General features: G+C 48.3%; 1 protein-coding gene across 1 annotated transcript in view; it reads left to right on the top strand.

Moving 5' to 3' along the window:
* Nucleotides 1-14503, top strand: part of LOC146232847 (uncharacterized) — a 28581-nt gene extending 14078 nt beyond the window's left edge. The window contains exons 10-68 of the mRNA XM_084690018.1: nucleotides 1468-1506; nucleotides 1598-1651; nucleotides 1733-1786; nucleotides 1922-2029; nucleotides 2280-2333; nucleotides 2723-2776; nucleotides 2978-3022; nucleotides 3166-3219; nucleotides 3319-3363; nucleotides 3458-3511; nucleotides 3635-3679; nucleotides 3777-3830; nucleotides 4062-4106; nucleotides 4230-4283; nucleotides 4981-5025; nucleotides 5124-5177; nucleotides 5264-5371; nucleotides 5552-5605; nucleotides 5864-5917; nucleotides 6028-6072; nucleotides 6229-6282; nucleotides 6476-6520; nucleotides 6827-6880; nucleotides 7005-7058; nucleotides 7151-7204; nucleotides 7516-7569; nucleotides 7675-7728; nucleotides 7817-7861; nucleotides 7987-8031; nucleotides 8160-8267; nucleotides 8413-8466; nucleotides 8572-8625; nucleotides 8711-8764; nucleotides 8885-8992; nucleotides 9100-9153; nucleotides 9267-9374; nucleotides 9483-9536; nucleotides 9631-9684; nucleotides 9768-9821; nucleotides 9909-9962; nucleotides 10050-10157; nucleotides 10230-10283; nucleotides 10370-10423; nucleotides 10512-10565; nucleotides 10687-10740; nucleotides 10841-10894; nucleotides 11063-11116; nucleotides 11210-11263; nucleotides 11381-11434; nucleotides 11573-11626; nucleotides 11735-11788; nucleotides 11903-11920; nucleotides 12055-12108; nucleotides 12232-12294; nucleotides 12396-12561; nucleotides 12703-12809; nucleotides 12915-12995; nucleotides 13083-13265; nucleotides 13368-14503. Of these exons, the coding sequence (XP_084546144.1) occupies nucleotides 1468-1506; nucleotides 1598-1651; nucleotides 1733-1786; nucleotides 1922-2029; nucleotides 2280-2333; nucleotides 2723-2776; nucleotides 2978-3022; nucleotides 3166-3219; nucleotides 3319-3363; nucleotides 3458-3511; nucleotides 3635-3679; nucleotides 3777-3830; nucleotides 4062-4106; nucleotides 4230-4283; nucleotides 4981-5025; nucleotides 5124-5177; nucleotides 5264-5371; nucleotides 5552-5605; nucleotides 5864-5917; nucleotides 6028-6072; nucleotides 6229-6282; nucleotides 6476-6520; nucleotides 6827-6880; nucleotides 7005-7058; nucleotides 7151-7204; nucleotides 7516-7569; nucleotides 7675-7728; nucleotides 7817-7861; nucleotides 7987-8031; nucleotides 8160-8267; nucleotides 8413-8466; nucleotides 8572-8625; nucleotides 8711-8764; nucleotides 8885-8992; nucleotides 9100-9153; nucleotides 9267-9374; nucleotides 9483-9536; nucleotides 9631-9684; nucleotides 9768-9821; nucleotides 9909-9962; nucleotides 10050-10157; nucleotides 10230-10283; nucleotides 10370-10423; nucleotides 10512-10565; nucleotides 10687-10740; nucleotides 10841-10894; nucleotides 11063-11116; nucleotides 11210-11263; nucleotides 11381-11434; nucleotides 11573-11626; nucleotides 11735-11788; nucleotides 11903-11920; nucleotides 12055-12108; nucleotides 12232-12294; nucleotides 12396-12561; nucleotides 12703-12809; nucleotides 12915-12995; nucleotides 13083-13265; nucleotides 13368-13523 (3810 nt within the window). The 3' untranslated portion in view covers nucleotides 13524-14503. The remainder of the gene's footprint in view (nucleotides 1-1467; nucleotides 1507-1597; nucleotides 1652-1732; nucleotides 1787-1921; nucleotides 2030-2279; nucleotides 2334-2722; nucleotides 2777-2977; nucleotides 3023-3165; nucleotides 3220-3318; nucleotides 3364-3457; nucleotides 3512-3634; nucleotides 3680-3776; nucleotides 3831-4061; nucleotides 4107-4229; nucleotides 4284-4980; nucleotides 5026-5123; nucleotides 5178-5263; nucleotides 5372-5551; nucleotides 5606-5863; nucleotides 5918-6027; nucleotides 6073-6228; nucleotides 6283-6475; nucleotides 6521-6826; nucleotides 6881-7004; nucleotides 7059-7150; nucleotides 7205-7515; nucleotides 7570-7674; nucleotides 7729-7816; nucleotides 7862-7986; nucleotides 8032-8159; nucleotides 8268-8412; nucleotides 8467-8571; nucleotides 8626-8710; nucleotides 8765-8884; nucleotides 8993-9099; nucleotides 9154-9266; nucleotides 9375-9482; nucleotides 9537-9630; nucleotides 9685-9767; nucleotides 9822-9908; nucleotides 9963-10049; nucleotides 10158-10229; nucleotides 10284-10369; nucleotides 10424-10511; nucleotides 10566-10686; nucleotides 10741-10840; nucleotides 10895-11062; nucleotides 11117-11209; nucleotides 11264-11380; nucleotides 11435-11572; nucleotides 11627-11734; nucleotides 11789-11902; nucleotides 11921-12054; nucleotides 12109-12231; nucleotides 12295-12395; nucleotides 12562-12702; nucleotides 12810-12914; nucleotides 12996-13082; nucleotides 13266-13367) is intronic.
* Nucleotides 14504-14776: the final 273 nt, after the last annotated feature.

The following is a 14776-nucleotide window of genomic DNA, read 5'->3' as shown; positions in this document are numbered from 1 at the left end:
CAATCCATAGCCTGAGGGTCTGAATTTGATTAGTTTATGTGAAATTACAAAATGTTCTTTGTCTTGATTAGAGTTGATTACACTTATATAAGTACTTCTGCATGGCAAGTTACTGAAAGTATATTTGAGAAATCAACAAGAAACAGATTTTTTCTTTAAACATATTATTTACAAAAGTCCAATGTTACAATCATACACTAGACCCCTTATGAATTTCATACACAGAATCATCTTGTATCTGATTTTGGGATTTAATGCTCGCTGTGCAATCTGTACATTTAAAACAGCCGTGTTTATTTCAGACATAAACATACTGATCCTGGATCTGATTCCTCAACCTAGCCGAGACCGAAATACATCTGCGAGCTGATTAGATTAGGCCCGCGGCTGGTTTTTCCATCAGTAATGGAAGAGTAAACCTCAGCAGGTTTTTATAGACTCTAAGGTCCTCTGCGACCATCAGCGTAGAGCGGGCCCTCTATTTCAGGGTGTGTGTGTGTGTGTAATCCTCTCCCGGTGTGGGGAGATGGACACAGCTCAATAGGGACTGGAGCAGTAGAAATCTGGCTCGCAGCACTCTGATGTACAGTAATGAGGGCTGATCTGTCTGCCGAGCATTGTAACCCAAACCCCCCCTGACTGATGCCACGGTCAGCCCCTTGCTCCAGTTAACCCCCCCCTTCCTCTCCTGTGAGCCAGCGCTGGCTGTGAATGGGCGCAGTGTTGCCGGCAGCCAGCCGGGAGCACACTGGGGGGCTGTGACAGCCTATTAACCCCCTACTCAGCCTCCAGCTTACTGGAGCAGGGTCCCCCTGTGGTGTCCCAGGTACAGGGGAGGTCCACGCTCCTCTTGGCTGCCTGAGCTTCACCTTAACTGGGCCTGCGAGCCCTCCCTTGCCCCCCCCCGGGACAGAACCAGCGCTGTGGTTCCAAGGCAAATATTGTCCCCGGGCAAGAGAGCGGACCACAACGTTTTATTAAACCAGCGGCCCACTGTGTGATTCAGTGCCCGCCAGTATCCCAGCTCTGGGTTCGGCAGTGACAGCGTGCTCTGTGCCACCTCCCCCAGCTGTTGGTGGAAGTAGAGATCTCGGCATGGGGCTCTCAACACTTTGTCCAGGACTTTTTGATTTGGCCTCAGCTCAATGCCCCTGCCCTAAGTGTTACACAAAGTGATGTGTGAGAGTTTACATTGGGCAAACAGTCGTGTGTTTCCTTTCCACGGCGCGGATGAAGTAGCTGGCTCCCATTCAAGCTCCGACGGCTTGTGCTGTGGTCTACCCTAGCTCATGGCAGAGTTCACTTGTGCTGTGGTCTACCCTAGCTCATGGCAGAGTTCACTTGTGCTGTGGTCTACCCTAGCTCATGGCAGAGTTCACTTGGATGTGAATCCTTTTATAGTTTCAATTTGAGTTGCTCCGAGATTCGATGCACATACTCATTTGGTGACCTCTGCTTTCTTTCCAGCGATCGACGTTTTTCCATTTGCTGCGGGCGGGCTGGCCAGTAAGTACCAAAGCTTCACTGCTTCATCTCCCAACAGGCCAGAGTGGCTGAAATGTGTTTCTGAAGGACTCCCTCTTCTCTCGAATCCCAGATCGAAGCGGGACCCCCCGGGCCAGAAGGGGAGATGGGCAGGCCTGGTCGTCCAGTAAGTCTTCCAAACACACGGTGCGCACACACACAGCAATCACGCTTCATGCTGATGCAGGGGGACTGTTGTGTTATGCAGGGAATCCCTGGTGACCACGGAAACGACGGAGTGCCCGGTGAAAGAGGAGAGATGGTAACTATGGACATCAAACACACTGTACACACGTCAGTTATTGGATCAATGGACATTCTTATTTATTCTAAAAGCAGCCGTCTCAGCGGTTTGGTTCCTAAGGCTGTAGATCTTATGATTCCGTCTGTGTGCCAGGGATCCCCTGGGCCAAAGGGTGTGCCCGGGCGAGCGGGGACCTGTGGGAGAGATGGCAGCAACGGCCTGGATGGCCAGTCTGGCCCACCAGGACACCCAGGGCTCAAGGTAAGGTTAGAAAGATGAGTCTACAGACTAAACCAAATCCTGTAGGAGACTGTACTATACAGCCTGCTAGATGCTGTACTAAACCTTTGGAAGCTGGAAGAATGACAACCAGCTGCCAGCACGTCATACAAAGATGGCAAATACTCTACATAAAAAAAACCCAAACATTTAAATTCTTTTTTTACAAAATAGTTGTCTTAAAAACACATTTGATGTATTCATGACATTAACGTTGTTGTGTTTATGACAGGGTTTCCCAGGGTATAAGGGAGAGGCAGCCCCTCCTGGTGAGAAGGGAGATGAGGTGAGAACGCAGCTTTTCCTACCCTAGCTACAGTAGCTGAGGAATCTTTCTGACCAGCTAATGTCGTGTACGGTAGCTTTGAGTGCAGGGATGTTAACGTTTTACAACCCTGGTGCACCGACACAATGTTACATGCACATCACCTTTCTCTCTCTCTCTCGCTCCCTCTCCCTCGCTCTCGCTCCCTCTCTCTCGCTCCCTCTCTCTCGCTCCCTCTCTCTCGCTCCCTCTCTCTCGCTCCCTCTCTCTCGCTCCCTCTCTCTCGCTCCCTCTCTCTCGCTCCCTCTCTCTCGCTCCCTCTCTCTCGCTCCCTCTCTCTCGCTCCCTCTCTCTCGCTCCCTCTCTCTCGCTCCTGTTTCTGCATCCCTCTCGCTCCCTCTCTACATTAGGGGTTTACTGGTGAAACGGGTCCACGTGGAGATGGAGGGAAGGCTGGAGAGAAGGTCATTACAGCTATCTACCTGCTTCACCAGCTGATTACATGAAATTACTGTCCTTTTGAAATATCACTCCCCTTTTTTTTTCTCTCACTTATATGGTTTTCCATAAAGACATGTTTGCATCGCCCTCTAGTGGATTGAAATATAATTGTGCGTTTTAGCTGGCAGCCACTGTGGCATGACAGTCTTTTGAATGTTCTCCAGGGTTCTAAAGGGGAGCCGGGGGACCCTGGAGCAGTTGGCTCACCTGTGAGTATGGCACAGGATTCGGCAGATCAACTGATTCCAAAAAACACTGAGACACAGCGGGCTGTATCACATTAAGTCAGACGATCGTAAGGCTATCCAAATGTCATGACGCGTGATTGTTCTCGGCTCAATCTTGATTTCAGGGCCCGATGGGAAAAAGAGGCCCTCAAGGGCTTCCAGGAGCCCCTGGACCTGAGGTAAGAATAGGCCTTCTGTATCGCCTGTTACTGCCAGTCTGACTGCCAGGTTGATGTTGTCTCTTACTTGTCTCTCCTCCACATTCATGTGTTTGTCAGGGAGATTATGGATATGAAGGAGCACAGGGCCCTCCAGGGTCAGTGGTGAGTACACAAGTGTCCCCCCAGTGGAAGCCACGCCATGAACTTCCCCGTGCCGCAGGCCTGCAGCGCTCCATACGTCTGTGTGTGCCTACAGGGAGCTCCAGGGGTCACCGGTGGCATCGGAGCCCAGGGGGTGAACGGCTCTGAGGTGAGTAGATGTACCTCGCGGTGACGGGGGGCAGGGGGCAGAATCATCAGCCTCAGAGCCTCACTTGACCCGAGTTAACTTTGGGTATTGTCACGGTGACCATTGGCGCTGTTGTCCTTCCAGGGCGAGGCTGGCCCAGCTGGTCCAGCAGGTCGTAAAGGCCCTCCAGTAGGTGTTCATAGCTTCTCCTCTCTGCTAGATCCATGACCTTTTGTAGAAAGAGTACCATACCATACCCATCATTAATCCTTTCTGTCTCCTATAGGGTCCGCAAGGGTTGTTAGGAGAAAGAGGGCCGATTGGACTCCGAGGACCGCAGGTAAGGATCCATGAGTCATGTACAGTCAGGGGATTCCACAGACAACAGTAAAGTGACTCATGGTTGTTAGGGATGGTGTCGGGTTTTTACTGTTGTTGGCCAGGATGGCACACGATGGTATTTCCCCCTGAGCCTTGTTAGATAGCATCTGGAGATGGAAACCTCCATCTTTAAATAGCCTTTTAGTCTGACTCGGGAATGAACGATGAATACACTGTCTTTAACCTACAGGGTTATCCAGGGAAGGAGGGCCCTATAGGTCTAAAAGGTGACACGGTGAGTTATTTGTGTGTGTGTGTTTTATGCAAGTAACAGTGAGTTCGCTATTTGTTCACCTACTTGTTGTACTTATTGAAATGGATGCATGTGTAATTGATTACTCTCGTGTTTGTTTGCAAGGGGGAGGCGGGGCCATTGGGCATAAAGGGCTCACCAGGCATTGACGGAGCCATGGTGAGTCTTCTGCGTCTACATTTTCATTTGTCATGTGACGTACACATTTGTCATGTGACGTACACATTTGTCATGTGACGTACACATTTGTCATGTGACGTACAAGTCTCAGCCCCAGTTCCCACTGCAGTATGGGCCGTATGGCTGACAAGCCTTCACAGCACAGGAGATTGGCTGTATCAGAACCTTTTGTAGGATCTAGGTCATCCTAGTGTATTTCAATGAAGGGTTCCTTTGACAGCCTTGTTTTTTGACTTATGGCCGCTCTGCAGCAATAAAGACGATATCAAGAGGATCCCGAAATCCCCATGTGGTTCCCATCTGAGTAGGCCACTCTTTTAATCATGAAAAGCCAAGTTGACTTCTCACCTATTTTACTACTGTTCCAGCTGGCGCTTCGCTCCTGGTTTTAACGCCTGGTTTTTCCTCATAAGGCCTCATAACAAATGAAATGGATGCCATCTTTTGTAAACGCCAATTATTTTTATGGGGGGGTTCCCTATTGGGTATGAGGTTGTGTCTGTCTTCAGTCTGAACATAGTATGTGCCCTTATCTTACCTCAGCAAACGGTAAGCCATTAGGCTGGTCAGTCAGGTCTGTAAGTCTGTTTGCACAGGATATCCAGATTATCCATAGCATCTATTTGACCCTGAATAATGGACTCAAGATCCCCCCCCCCCCCTCCCTGTCTCCTAGGGGATGCCTGGAATTTGGGGTCTGCGAGGGATAACAGGTGCCACTGTGAGAGATCCTTCTTTTCCTGTTCATTTTATTGAGTGGATGTAGCATTATTAGAATAGATCGTTGCTCTATTAGTCTGATCTGGACTGTCCTTGCAGGGTTTTAATGGCGTGGATGGGGACAAGGGGGACCCTGGACCCAAAGGAGACCAAGTACGACGTCCAGTGGATCGTGTAGTTCACCATCACATCCAAACTAGAAACAGTTCTTTGGTGTTTTGATTCAGTTGTTTCCACAGGGTCCTATTGGGGCTCCAGGGGTCCAGGGCCCTCAGGGGGAAAGAGGGCAGCCAGGCCTGATAGGCATCCCTGGGATGAGAGGCCAGGGTGGTCCCTATGGCAGCCAGGTACATAGCTACTAGTAGACAAGTCAAACTGTCAAGCTGTAATTGTCTGAATAAGAACATTTTATATTTGTTTTTAAACTGACAAAAAAATGTCAAGAGGGTTCCTGGATCCTTTGGGTTACTTGTCAAACATGACTTTCCTGAAAGGGCTTCTAATTCATTTTTTCCTTCCCCCCCAAGGGTGAGGATGGAGATATTGGCCACCAGGGGATGGTTGGAAAAGAAGGCCTAAAGGTCAGTAGAGTTTACTGCAGTCTGGTGGAGGGATTACAATAAACCAGAACACTGAACTCCCAGGTTTCATTATCCCTTGTCGTCCACTTTCACCCGGATTATATGAGCCGGTAATGGTCCCTCTCGCAAAGACTTGCTCAGTAGAGGAAGGCCGGAATGTCCAAGACTTACTATTACAGTGCTCGTGTAAGCACCAACTGTATGTACATATTTGACATGGCCTTTACTGTCCGTATCTTGCCTTTTCTCACACCCTAGGGCCAGAGGGGACCTCTTGGGCGACATGGGAAGATAGGCCCCAAAGGACCCAAGGTAAAGGCTCCCTTGATCTTGTGAATCTCTGCATCCATTGCCTCAGTTATGTCTCAGTCATACTGACGTCGATTTGAATCCTCTCTCGACGTGTCTGTTGCTGTCTTCAGGGTCGTACGGGACAGCCTGGTCTGTTTGGTACACCTGGACTACCGGTAAGAGCTGAAAACGACAGCGGTCAGTCTCAACTGACCCTAACATGGCTGACTAAGCTCAGTGCATGCTGATATTTAGTTTCTTGCTAGGTATTGTCCTGTACTGTTTGTGTGTGTGTGTGAGACATGTTTGTGCCTGTGTGTGTCTTGTTGCAGGGTTTTAGAGGCAGCGCTGGGATAGAAGGAGCAGAAGGAAAGCCTGGTACACAGGTTCCCATGTTATAACTTTTAATATCATGACACATTTAGACCATTTGAGTATTGTTTGCCCTTAATGCATTGCGTTGACACGTATAGCTGGGTTGATCACAATTGAGATGTTGTTTTAGAGAGACAAGATAAAGTACATACATTGTTGTAAGAAAAACCTTCGTCTAACTGGTGATGTCTGTGTGACTCACAGGGTGTCTCTGGTTCAACTGGCACGTCCGGACCAAAAGGAAACAGCGTGAGTCAAGACAAACGACGTTGATACAGATGTAACCGTCTGTCCTAAGCCTGGGGGCCAGTGTTGTCATGTATAACATCCCATGAACGTCAAACTGTCAAAGTACAAGACAAGATAGGGCACTGTCAACACATTTGCTGGCACAAACCCTCGTCCCGAGGGTTTTGTGTTTCTAGTGAGAGCACACTTGCGTGAGACCCCAAGACTCAAGTTATGAGCTGGTAGATGGGAATGTCAGGACACAATATGCACAGAATATCATGCTATGGATCTTAACCTCTTTTTGATCTTGTCTTTTGTCTCAAGGGCTTTCCTGGTCTTGGGGGAGCAACAGGACAGTCAGGGGGTTCCGGTGCTCTGGTAAGTCCAACTTTACTCACCGAAACATTGATTCACTTCTAAAGGCATGTACACTATATTGTCCTCTCAGTTATTTTATAAAACGATCTATATTTACGAAAACATTACCCTGTGCCTTCAACAGGGGCCTCCAGGAACGCCAGGCCACAATGGCAGTCCAGGACTATCTGGTGAGGGGGTGAGTAGGCAATGAACCATGTAAGGCCTTGTGACTGTGCCAATGGGTAATGCCAAGAGGACACTGAAGTAACTTGTCGCTCGTTTCTCTAGGGCTTCACAGGAAAAGCAGGAGTTGAGGGCCCCCAGGGACCAGTGGGCATGTATGTAAGTGTGACCTGTCTTGGTGTTGGCAGGGATCGGGGGGTCGGTAGACAGACTTTTTTTTTTTTTTTTGCTCATGCTCAAGTGTCCTAAATTTCTCCTGAAAGCAGTTTTTATAATCCCACTGTGAGAGCCCATGCCCTGTGCAGGTGTTGCTGAAGTGGTTTTCTTGTCCAAGTCTGTAGGAGGGCAAGGTGTGAAAGATAGCCACTTAAGCCAATTTCCAGCACCTGCACTGATTTGTACGTGACTCCTTTCAAATTCAACGAAACGTTCTTGTCGAAGAAATAACAACAGAACATGTCCTCACATAGGGATACCCTGGAGCCCTGGGTTTAACAGGTAGACCAGGCCACATGGGAGAGATGGTAAGAGATGTGAACGATGAAATTCAGCCAATTTGCTCCCTTCTTACAGTACATTAATATTGAACAGGCACAGTATTATGGCGTTAATTGTGTTAACTTGTCAAGGGCGACCCTGGTGTGAGAGGTCTTTCTGGTCTACCTGGGAAGATTGGACCACCGGTAAGTACTGTCTCTCTTTTGTTATTGTTTTGCATTTAGTGGAGAATATATCTGTGCTGTAGTAAGGGCATGTCTCTGTGTCGTATAGGGGGGGCCGGGACCTGTTGGAGAGAGAGGGCCCACTGGACCTCAGGTGATGTAACAGCAGGCTGACATCATGTTGAATTTACATCGAGGGTCCGGAGGGGACGGCAATTTCACCCATCAACTTTTGATCATAAAGATGACATGTATTGATTTTAATTTTTTTCCTCCCAGGGCCATCAAGGAGAAAGTGGGCCTAAAGGCACACAGGGAGCACTTGTGAGTAACTGCAATCGTTCAAATACCCTTTGGTACAATGCTATGTTCTACTCTCACTCGTAGCTATCATACACATCTTGTTGCCCCCAGGTCCTTGGTACTGTAATGACAAGTGCAACTGTTTTCAGGGCCCCCCGGGCCTGCCAGGCCCTCAGGGCAGTGTTGGGAACCCAGGCCCCCCTGGGAGCCAGGGACCTCAGGGACCAGAAGGGTCCCACGGACAAACAGGGGTTCCAGTGAGTGTACTTTTGATCTTGGATGCCTCATCACAACCAACGTATCCATGTTAGATATGGATTCTTTGTCTTACAGCATGTAGGATTTCTGAATGAGGAAATTCGACGTAATTACACATTGAACTGTTGCCGTCTATATTCCCAGGGTCCTTTGGGTATGGATGGAGTGCTGGGGCAGACTGGGGAAAAAGGAGAGCAGGTTAGAGCGCACACCTCACTGCAACGTTTCAGTCATGCGGCTTATCTGAAAGCGGTTAACAGCACCAGCTACAGAATTATGTCAACCATTGTTCACCTCACTCAGGGAATGCCAGGGCCGAGCGGTGACATGGGGCCGTCTGGACTGGACGGGCAGCAGGTTAGCCGGTCCACGATGATAAACCTCAGCAGTATCGGTAGAGTAGCTATATTGGACTCTGACTCTCCTTTCTGCTCTCCTACAGGGTCTCCCAGGACCAGCTGGGGAGGAGGGGCCACCAGGGAGGAAAGACGAGCAGGTCGGTGAGACGTTTGCTGCCTGACACCCCTCCCTAAAGTTTGACTCCTACCGCGAGTTTTGCACACCGTCCTCCCCCTAACTCCTCTCCTGTCCTTCCGTCTCCTTCCCCGCAAGACAGGGAGATCCAGGACCCGGTGGGAAAGCAGGCCCCAGGGGCCCCCGGGGAGAGCCAGGCCCACAGGGCTCCCACGGGGCGCGGGGGGAGCCTGGGCCAGGCGGTACAGAGGTCAGCCGGAACGCCGTCTCGAGGGCACAGAGCTGTTCTCCAGCCCCAGGCTGCACACGGCAAGCTCCCTGTGTGGTTCACGTGCGTCGTCTGATTGTCTGTTACAGGGAGAGATGGGAGGCTTCGGCAGCGGTGGGGATTCAGGTCCTAAAGGGAAGAAGGTTTGTGTAAAACCTTAGAAATTATATTCATATTCATTTGCTTAAGGAACAACGGTTTTATGAATAAAATGCATTGATTCACGTCTATGTTTCCTGCTGTTTGTTTCCTGAAGGGGGATGTGGGGCCTCGTGGAGCGTCTGGTGCAGAGGGGCCCCCGGGGACCCCAGGTAACAAAGGGCAGAAAGGACCTAAAGGAGACCAGGGCTACAGGGGCCTACAGGTGAGGTGGTGTACGAGGAACACCTCTGGATCTGGATGTGCAGTAATGTGTTGATGGATATGCTTGGTAGAGTCTTGTCTTGTACCGTTTCCCCTCCCGTTGTCCTAGGGTCAAAGGGGCTTGATGGGGAAAGCTGGGCCCTCAGGTCTGTCTGGACTGATGGTGGGTATGACGTTCACAGGCGTAGATTGCCATTCAGGTGTAGATATCATTGTGTCATTCTTCTTCAAGGACAGTGCCTGTGGTTTTTCTTCAGGGTTTCCCAGGTTATTTTGGGACTCCTGGGACTGAAGGAGCACAAGGACAGAAGGTATGACTTGTACTATAGGATTCTCACCCATTGACAGTGATGTTATTGTTGTAAATAGTAAAAGGGAGGTGTCGTCTCTTTAGGGGGAGAAGGGGTTCTCTGGTTTGACTGGCATTTCTGGAGCCCTTGGCCCTACGGTACAGCTATGGACAAACATCCTGCACATTTACACACGTGACCCTTCTAAGGTAGTCGTGTTTATTGATGTTGTCTTCTGATGACAGGGCATGCCAGGCAACAAAGGACTGAAAGGGGACATAGGCAAACGGGGACCCCAGGTCAGTATGTGGCTAAGGCTTCAATATGAATCTTTGAATGAATCAATATGAATATGAGTCTTGAAACCTTCTGTGCTTTGGTTCCAGGGTGTAGGAGGAACCCCGGGAAGGCTGGGAGAACTCGGTCCCAAGGGCTTCCTGGGACCTGAAGGCTCCAGAGGGGAGCCAGGAGAGGAGGGAGAGCCAGGGGAGCAGGTGAGGGGGACTTAAATCGACATCAACTGACAGCACTGAACGATGGAAGCTCATGACTGAGCATGTCAACAGGGTGTAGATGGGGATGAAGGCAGCCGAGGGCCCTCTGGAGCACCTGGACCTGAGGTAAGGAAGTCTGAACCACGTCCACAACTACTGTCCGTGCGTTTGAGCCGTGTGAGTGGAGTTTTAGTTCTCGCCTCCATTTTCAGGGCCTGCCAGGGGAAGTGGGACTTGAGGGGAGTGTTGGGCCTCCAGGACCGCTGGTTAGTGATTCAACTACTAGTCCGATCATACCGCGATACACAATGATGACAATGTGGACTTAGTCAGCATCTTGCTTTTGGTCTCCAGGGACCTAAAGGAAGGTCAGGACCTGAGGGAAGACAAGGCCAGAAAGGTCAAAAGGTGAAGTCAAATGGGTCCAGTTTTTCTCAATTTGTATTCATAATTTCTATGAGTATTTCTGTTATTTTGGAGTATAACTGTCACATGTATGTGACTGTATCATTGCCTGTTTGTGTTTCAGGGGGATGATGGCCGGGTTGGGAACCAAGGAAAAACCGCCCACACTGGAAAGAGGGTCAGAATCTCATCTGGGCCCACTCTTGCTTCTCTAACAGAGCTTGCATTCGACCTCATCTAGATATGGTTTTTAAACTCTGTTTTGATTTCCACTCAAGGGGAAACGAGGGAAAACTGGAGACAGAGGCTTAAGGGGAATGACAGGCGAAAAGGTCACTGAATGCAGACCCCAGGAAAATTTTACACAATTACACATCACAGATGCCATTACAAACGGAGCGTTTGACCTTTAATACGTTAATTTTCTTGCAACTGTGACAGTGCATAAGGTCAACTGGGTATCACATTTAATGAAGACCTGACCTTTCTCTGGCTTACAGGGGAAGAGAGGAGATTTGGGTTCAATTGGGCCACCAGGGAGAATGGGCTCTTATGTAAGCAACTACAACATCTGGTTTTCACAATCAATGTCAGTAGGATTAGGATATATTTCATCCCTGTGTATCAATGTTCCATCCATCTCAAAGGGAACACCTGGCCTACCTGGAGAAAAGGGAGACATTGGTGTGAAAGGTGTTATGGTAATTGGTATTGAGCATTCCTGTAACATAAACCTCATCTACTGTATGTGGTTATCTGTAAAGGCTGCAGAGACAGAGGTGCTGGTTGTGATTGATGTCTCTGTCCTGAACATGCAGGGGGAGAAAGGCAGTATGGGACTACCTGGGCCTCTCGGAGGTCAGGGCCTGAAGGTACTATACTACACTGCACTGCAGATGTGTTGTGATCCAATACTTCCGGTGCCCTTGGTCTATTCTCGGCATTCCGTGATTATGAACAGCTGTCAATCATGCTCATGGAAGTACTGAGTCAGGCGGTCTCTGTTTCAGGCGACACGGGGACCTGTGGGAAAGAATGGAAGAGATGGCCCCAAAGGGGATCAGGTGAGAGAACAGTTAAGGGGAACTGGATTGGAATTTCTTATCAAATAGCCAGTGCGTTGCTGTCTGTGTAACTTTGAGGTAACAATGTGATTGGCTCTGTCTTTTCAGGGGGATATTGGTCCGACAGGGGGGTGGGGGACGCCAGGTTTACCTGGACTTCCTGTAAGTTGTCTCTTCTTAGTGAGTCTTTGCAACTAACTGTGCGAGACTGAAAACATGAAGGAGAAGAAACTATAATGTTCTCATTCATTTTTGTTGTTGTTGCTTTCTCTAAAGGGTTTGTTTGGAGTAAAGGTGTGTCTCGATCAACTTTCTAAATACCTTCAGTTTCCACAATGCTGGGTGACTCATTCATGGAGGTGTAATTCTGTATTTGGGTCTCTGTCTGTAAGACTTTGATTTGATTTGCATGTCTGTGTAAATATCAGGGCCTGAAAGGATTTGCCGGACAAACAGGTGCTGTTGGAGAAAGAGGAATGCCTGTAAGTATGCCCCATCTGCCTCATATCCATCTGCAGGTGAATAAAAATAGTTTTCCATCCATGATAGCAACTTGGCTGGAACAGAAGGTGTACGTCATCATTCTTTGTTACTGTGTTATGTAGGGGCCCCCTGGACCACCTGGGCCCCCGGGAACCTCTCTGAACCTCACTCTTACCAAACTGAGGGTAATAGAGGGTTCTATCCCTGCGTCAGGTCCAAATATTTTTTCCTATACTTCTATGTCCTGTATAATTTCTGAAAGACACAACATGCATTCTTTGCACAGGGCGTCATGTACATGTCCGACAAACCCAACTACGTCCTCGTCCAGAGTCTTTTAGACTCCCTGCAGCAGGACCTGCGTTTCTTCGTGGATCCACCAGATGGCACCAAAGATCACCCAGCTACCACCTGTCTTGAGCTCTGGTTCTCCCAGCCCAGCTTGACTAACGGTTTGAGTTTTATCCACCATAGATACATCTCAAGATTTTGCTGTCTTTTCCCTCACAGATGCATCCTGGTGCTGGTATCTTTTTCAGTGCCTAGTATTAGATTGACTTGCACTGCTGAAGGGCTGTATGCTATTTTTTCAGGGATGTATTACATAGACCCTAACCAGGGCAGCCCTGCAGATGCTCTTCTCGCCCACTGTGACTTCACAGCTGAGCCAAAGACCTGCCTGTCTCCACTGCAGCCTCAGGTGCTTCGTCCTTCCACACATCCTGAATCATAAAGTGTGACTTCACTGTTTACTTACATGAATGAACATTTTCGATGTATGAAATAACACGCAAATACATCTCAGGTGCCGGTAAAAGCTTGGCTGAAGGACTCTGGAAGCGATGAGTCATTTTACTGGTTGAGTGCAATGGAACAAGGCTTTCAGGTGATTGTCAGGTACAAAGAGTTTCCAGTCATTCTGGCATGCCTTGTTTGTTTTTTGAATCCACATCCTCCATCTTGGTTCCACCAGTTTGAATATCCAGGAGCGGATGTGGTGCAGATGAGGTTCCTGAGGCTAAACAGCAGGTTCTCCAGCCAGAACATCACATTCTCCTGCCAGCAAGGGACTAGGCAGGGATCCCTGGAGAGAGAAGTCAAGTTTCAAGCCGACACACGAAGAAAGAGCTACCTGGGGACTCTACGAGACTGTGTGGTACGTTTGTTTCCAAGCACCAGTGATGACGGTGAGAAGGGGGGGGGGGGGGGGGGGGGGCTGTGCAACGCTTGTAATGTATTCTCATTTCATTTTCCACAGCCCTCTGAAGAGCTCCTCTCTGGATCGCGTGAGTCAGTGTTCCAGTTTGAGAGCGAAGACCTCGATATGTTGCCCCTGAGAGACCTGGCTGTGTTTGGGAACCATGACCTCATACAGGAGTTTGGCTTCACGGTCGGGCCTGTGTGCTTCAGCTAGGATCGTCACAACAGCCAGTGGGAATATGACTGTGAGACAGGCAAAAGGGCATTTCTCCTCTTGGGATGTTCTTGTCGCCTGGGAAGACAAAGCAGAAGTACTGTATCAATGGGATAATATGTCTCTCTTAAATTCCTTTTATTTTCATTCCAGAGGCATGAACTCTTTCGAGGGTCCATTTCCAGAGACCATTTGCAGAAACAAATTCTGCACAAGAGAAGTTCTTTAAAATTACATTGTGTAATGTACATTGTGTTTACATTTATTAGATTTAAGTGGTGCTTATTTATGTTGTTTAAATTGAGTGTGTCCATGCAGTTTTTCTGTTTTATCCAGGTAAGGTTGTTATACCCCTGCACAGTGGTGACCGCAGTCTTCTTGTACTGTAAATAACTTATAATTAAACAATACTTAACAATGTGTCCCAAATTGGACACTTTTACTAGGTCTTTCGCTGCAAAACCTTGCACACACATTGTGATCATTATAAAAACACGCATCAGGATAGTCTATCAGGACACTGTGTGATACTCCTGTTTAGATGTAACTGAGAAGAGAAGGATGTGCTGGTAATGCATGCTGGTCTTTTTCCTGCCAATCATCTTAACTGTTCAAATGTTTTTTGGGGAAATGTATATGCTCTTGTGTTTAAAAGCCCAATATGGGAAGTCATACTTCAAAATAATGATTTAAATTAATAAACAAAGGGATGGGTGCTCTTCTATGTCACATGAAAAATAGGATTGACGTTAGTTTCACATTTGTATCTGTTAATATGCATTTGAGTTGTTACATCTTGCACCTATACCAGCAGCGAAAGGAAATCAGTTTTGGTGAAAGATCAGGGTGATTTTACATCACACAGTGAATGTCTGTGTTGGTGTGAAGGATGGAATGAGGTCTTCAGCTCATGAGAACAATTGTGTGGTATAAGCTGATGTCATGCGTTGATTTCTTGATAATGAGTTGAGTTAAACAAGTTAAACCAGTATTGAGATTTGTGTGTCTGCAGAGAATACAGATGTTCCAGAAATGTGTGTGTTAGGGACGGGTAAGGCAGTAGTATACTTTATTTTTTCTCCTGACATTTTTGACATGCTCATGACAATCTGGTCTAGAACTCAACCTCCATGGGGACTGGAAGAATATGGTCACCGCTCATGGGTACTTGCCTCTGGGGTACTACTTTCTTGGGTATTTCCATCCCTTCCCCTCTGACCCCTCACCTTCTCACATGCCCAGCTGGCTGGCTA

Source organism: Hypomesus nipponensis, chromosome 24 (assembly GCF_054491055.1).
Source record: "Hypomesus nipponensis isolate SF chromosome 24, ASM5449105v1, whole genome shotgun sequence".
NCBI lineage: Eukaryota > Metazoa > Chordata > Actinopteri > Osmeriformes > Osmeridae > Hypomesus > Hypomesus nipponensis.
This window is presented reverse-complemented; position numbering and strand designations above follow the sequence as displayed.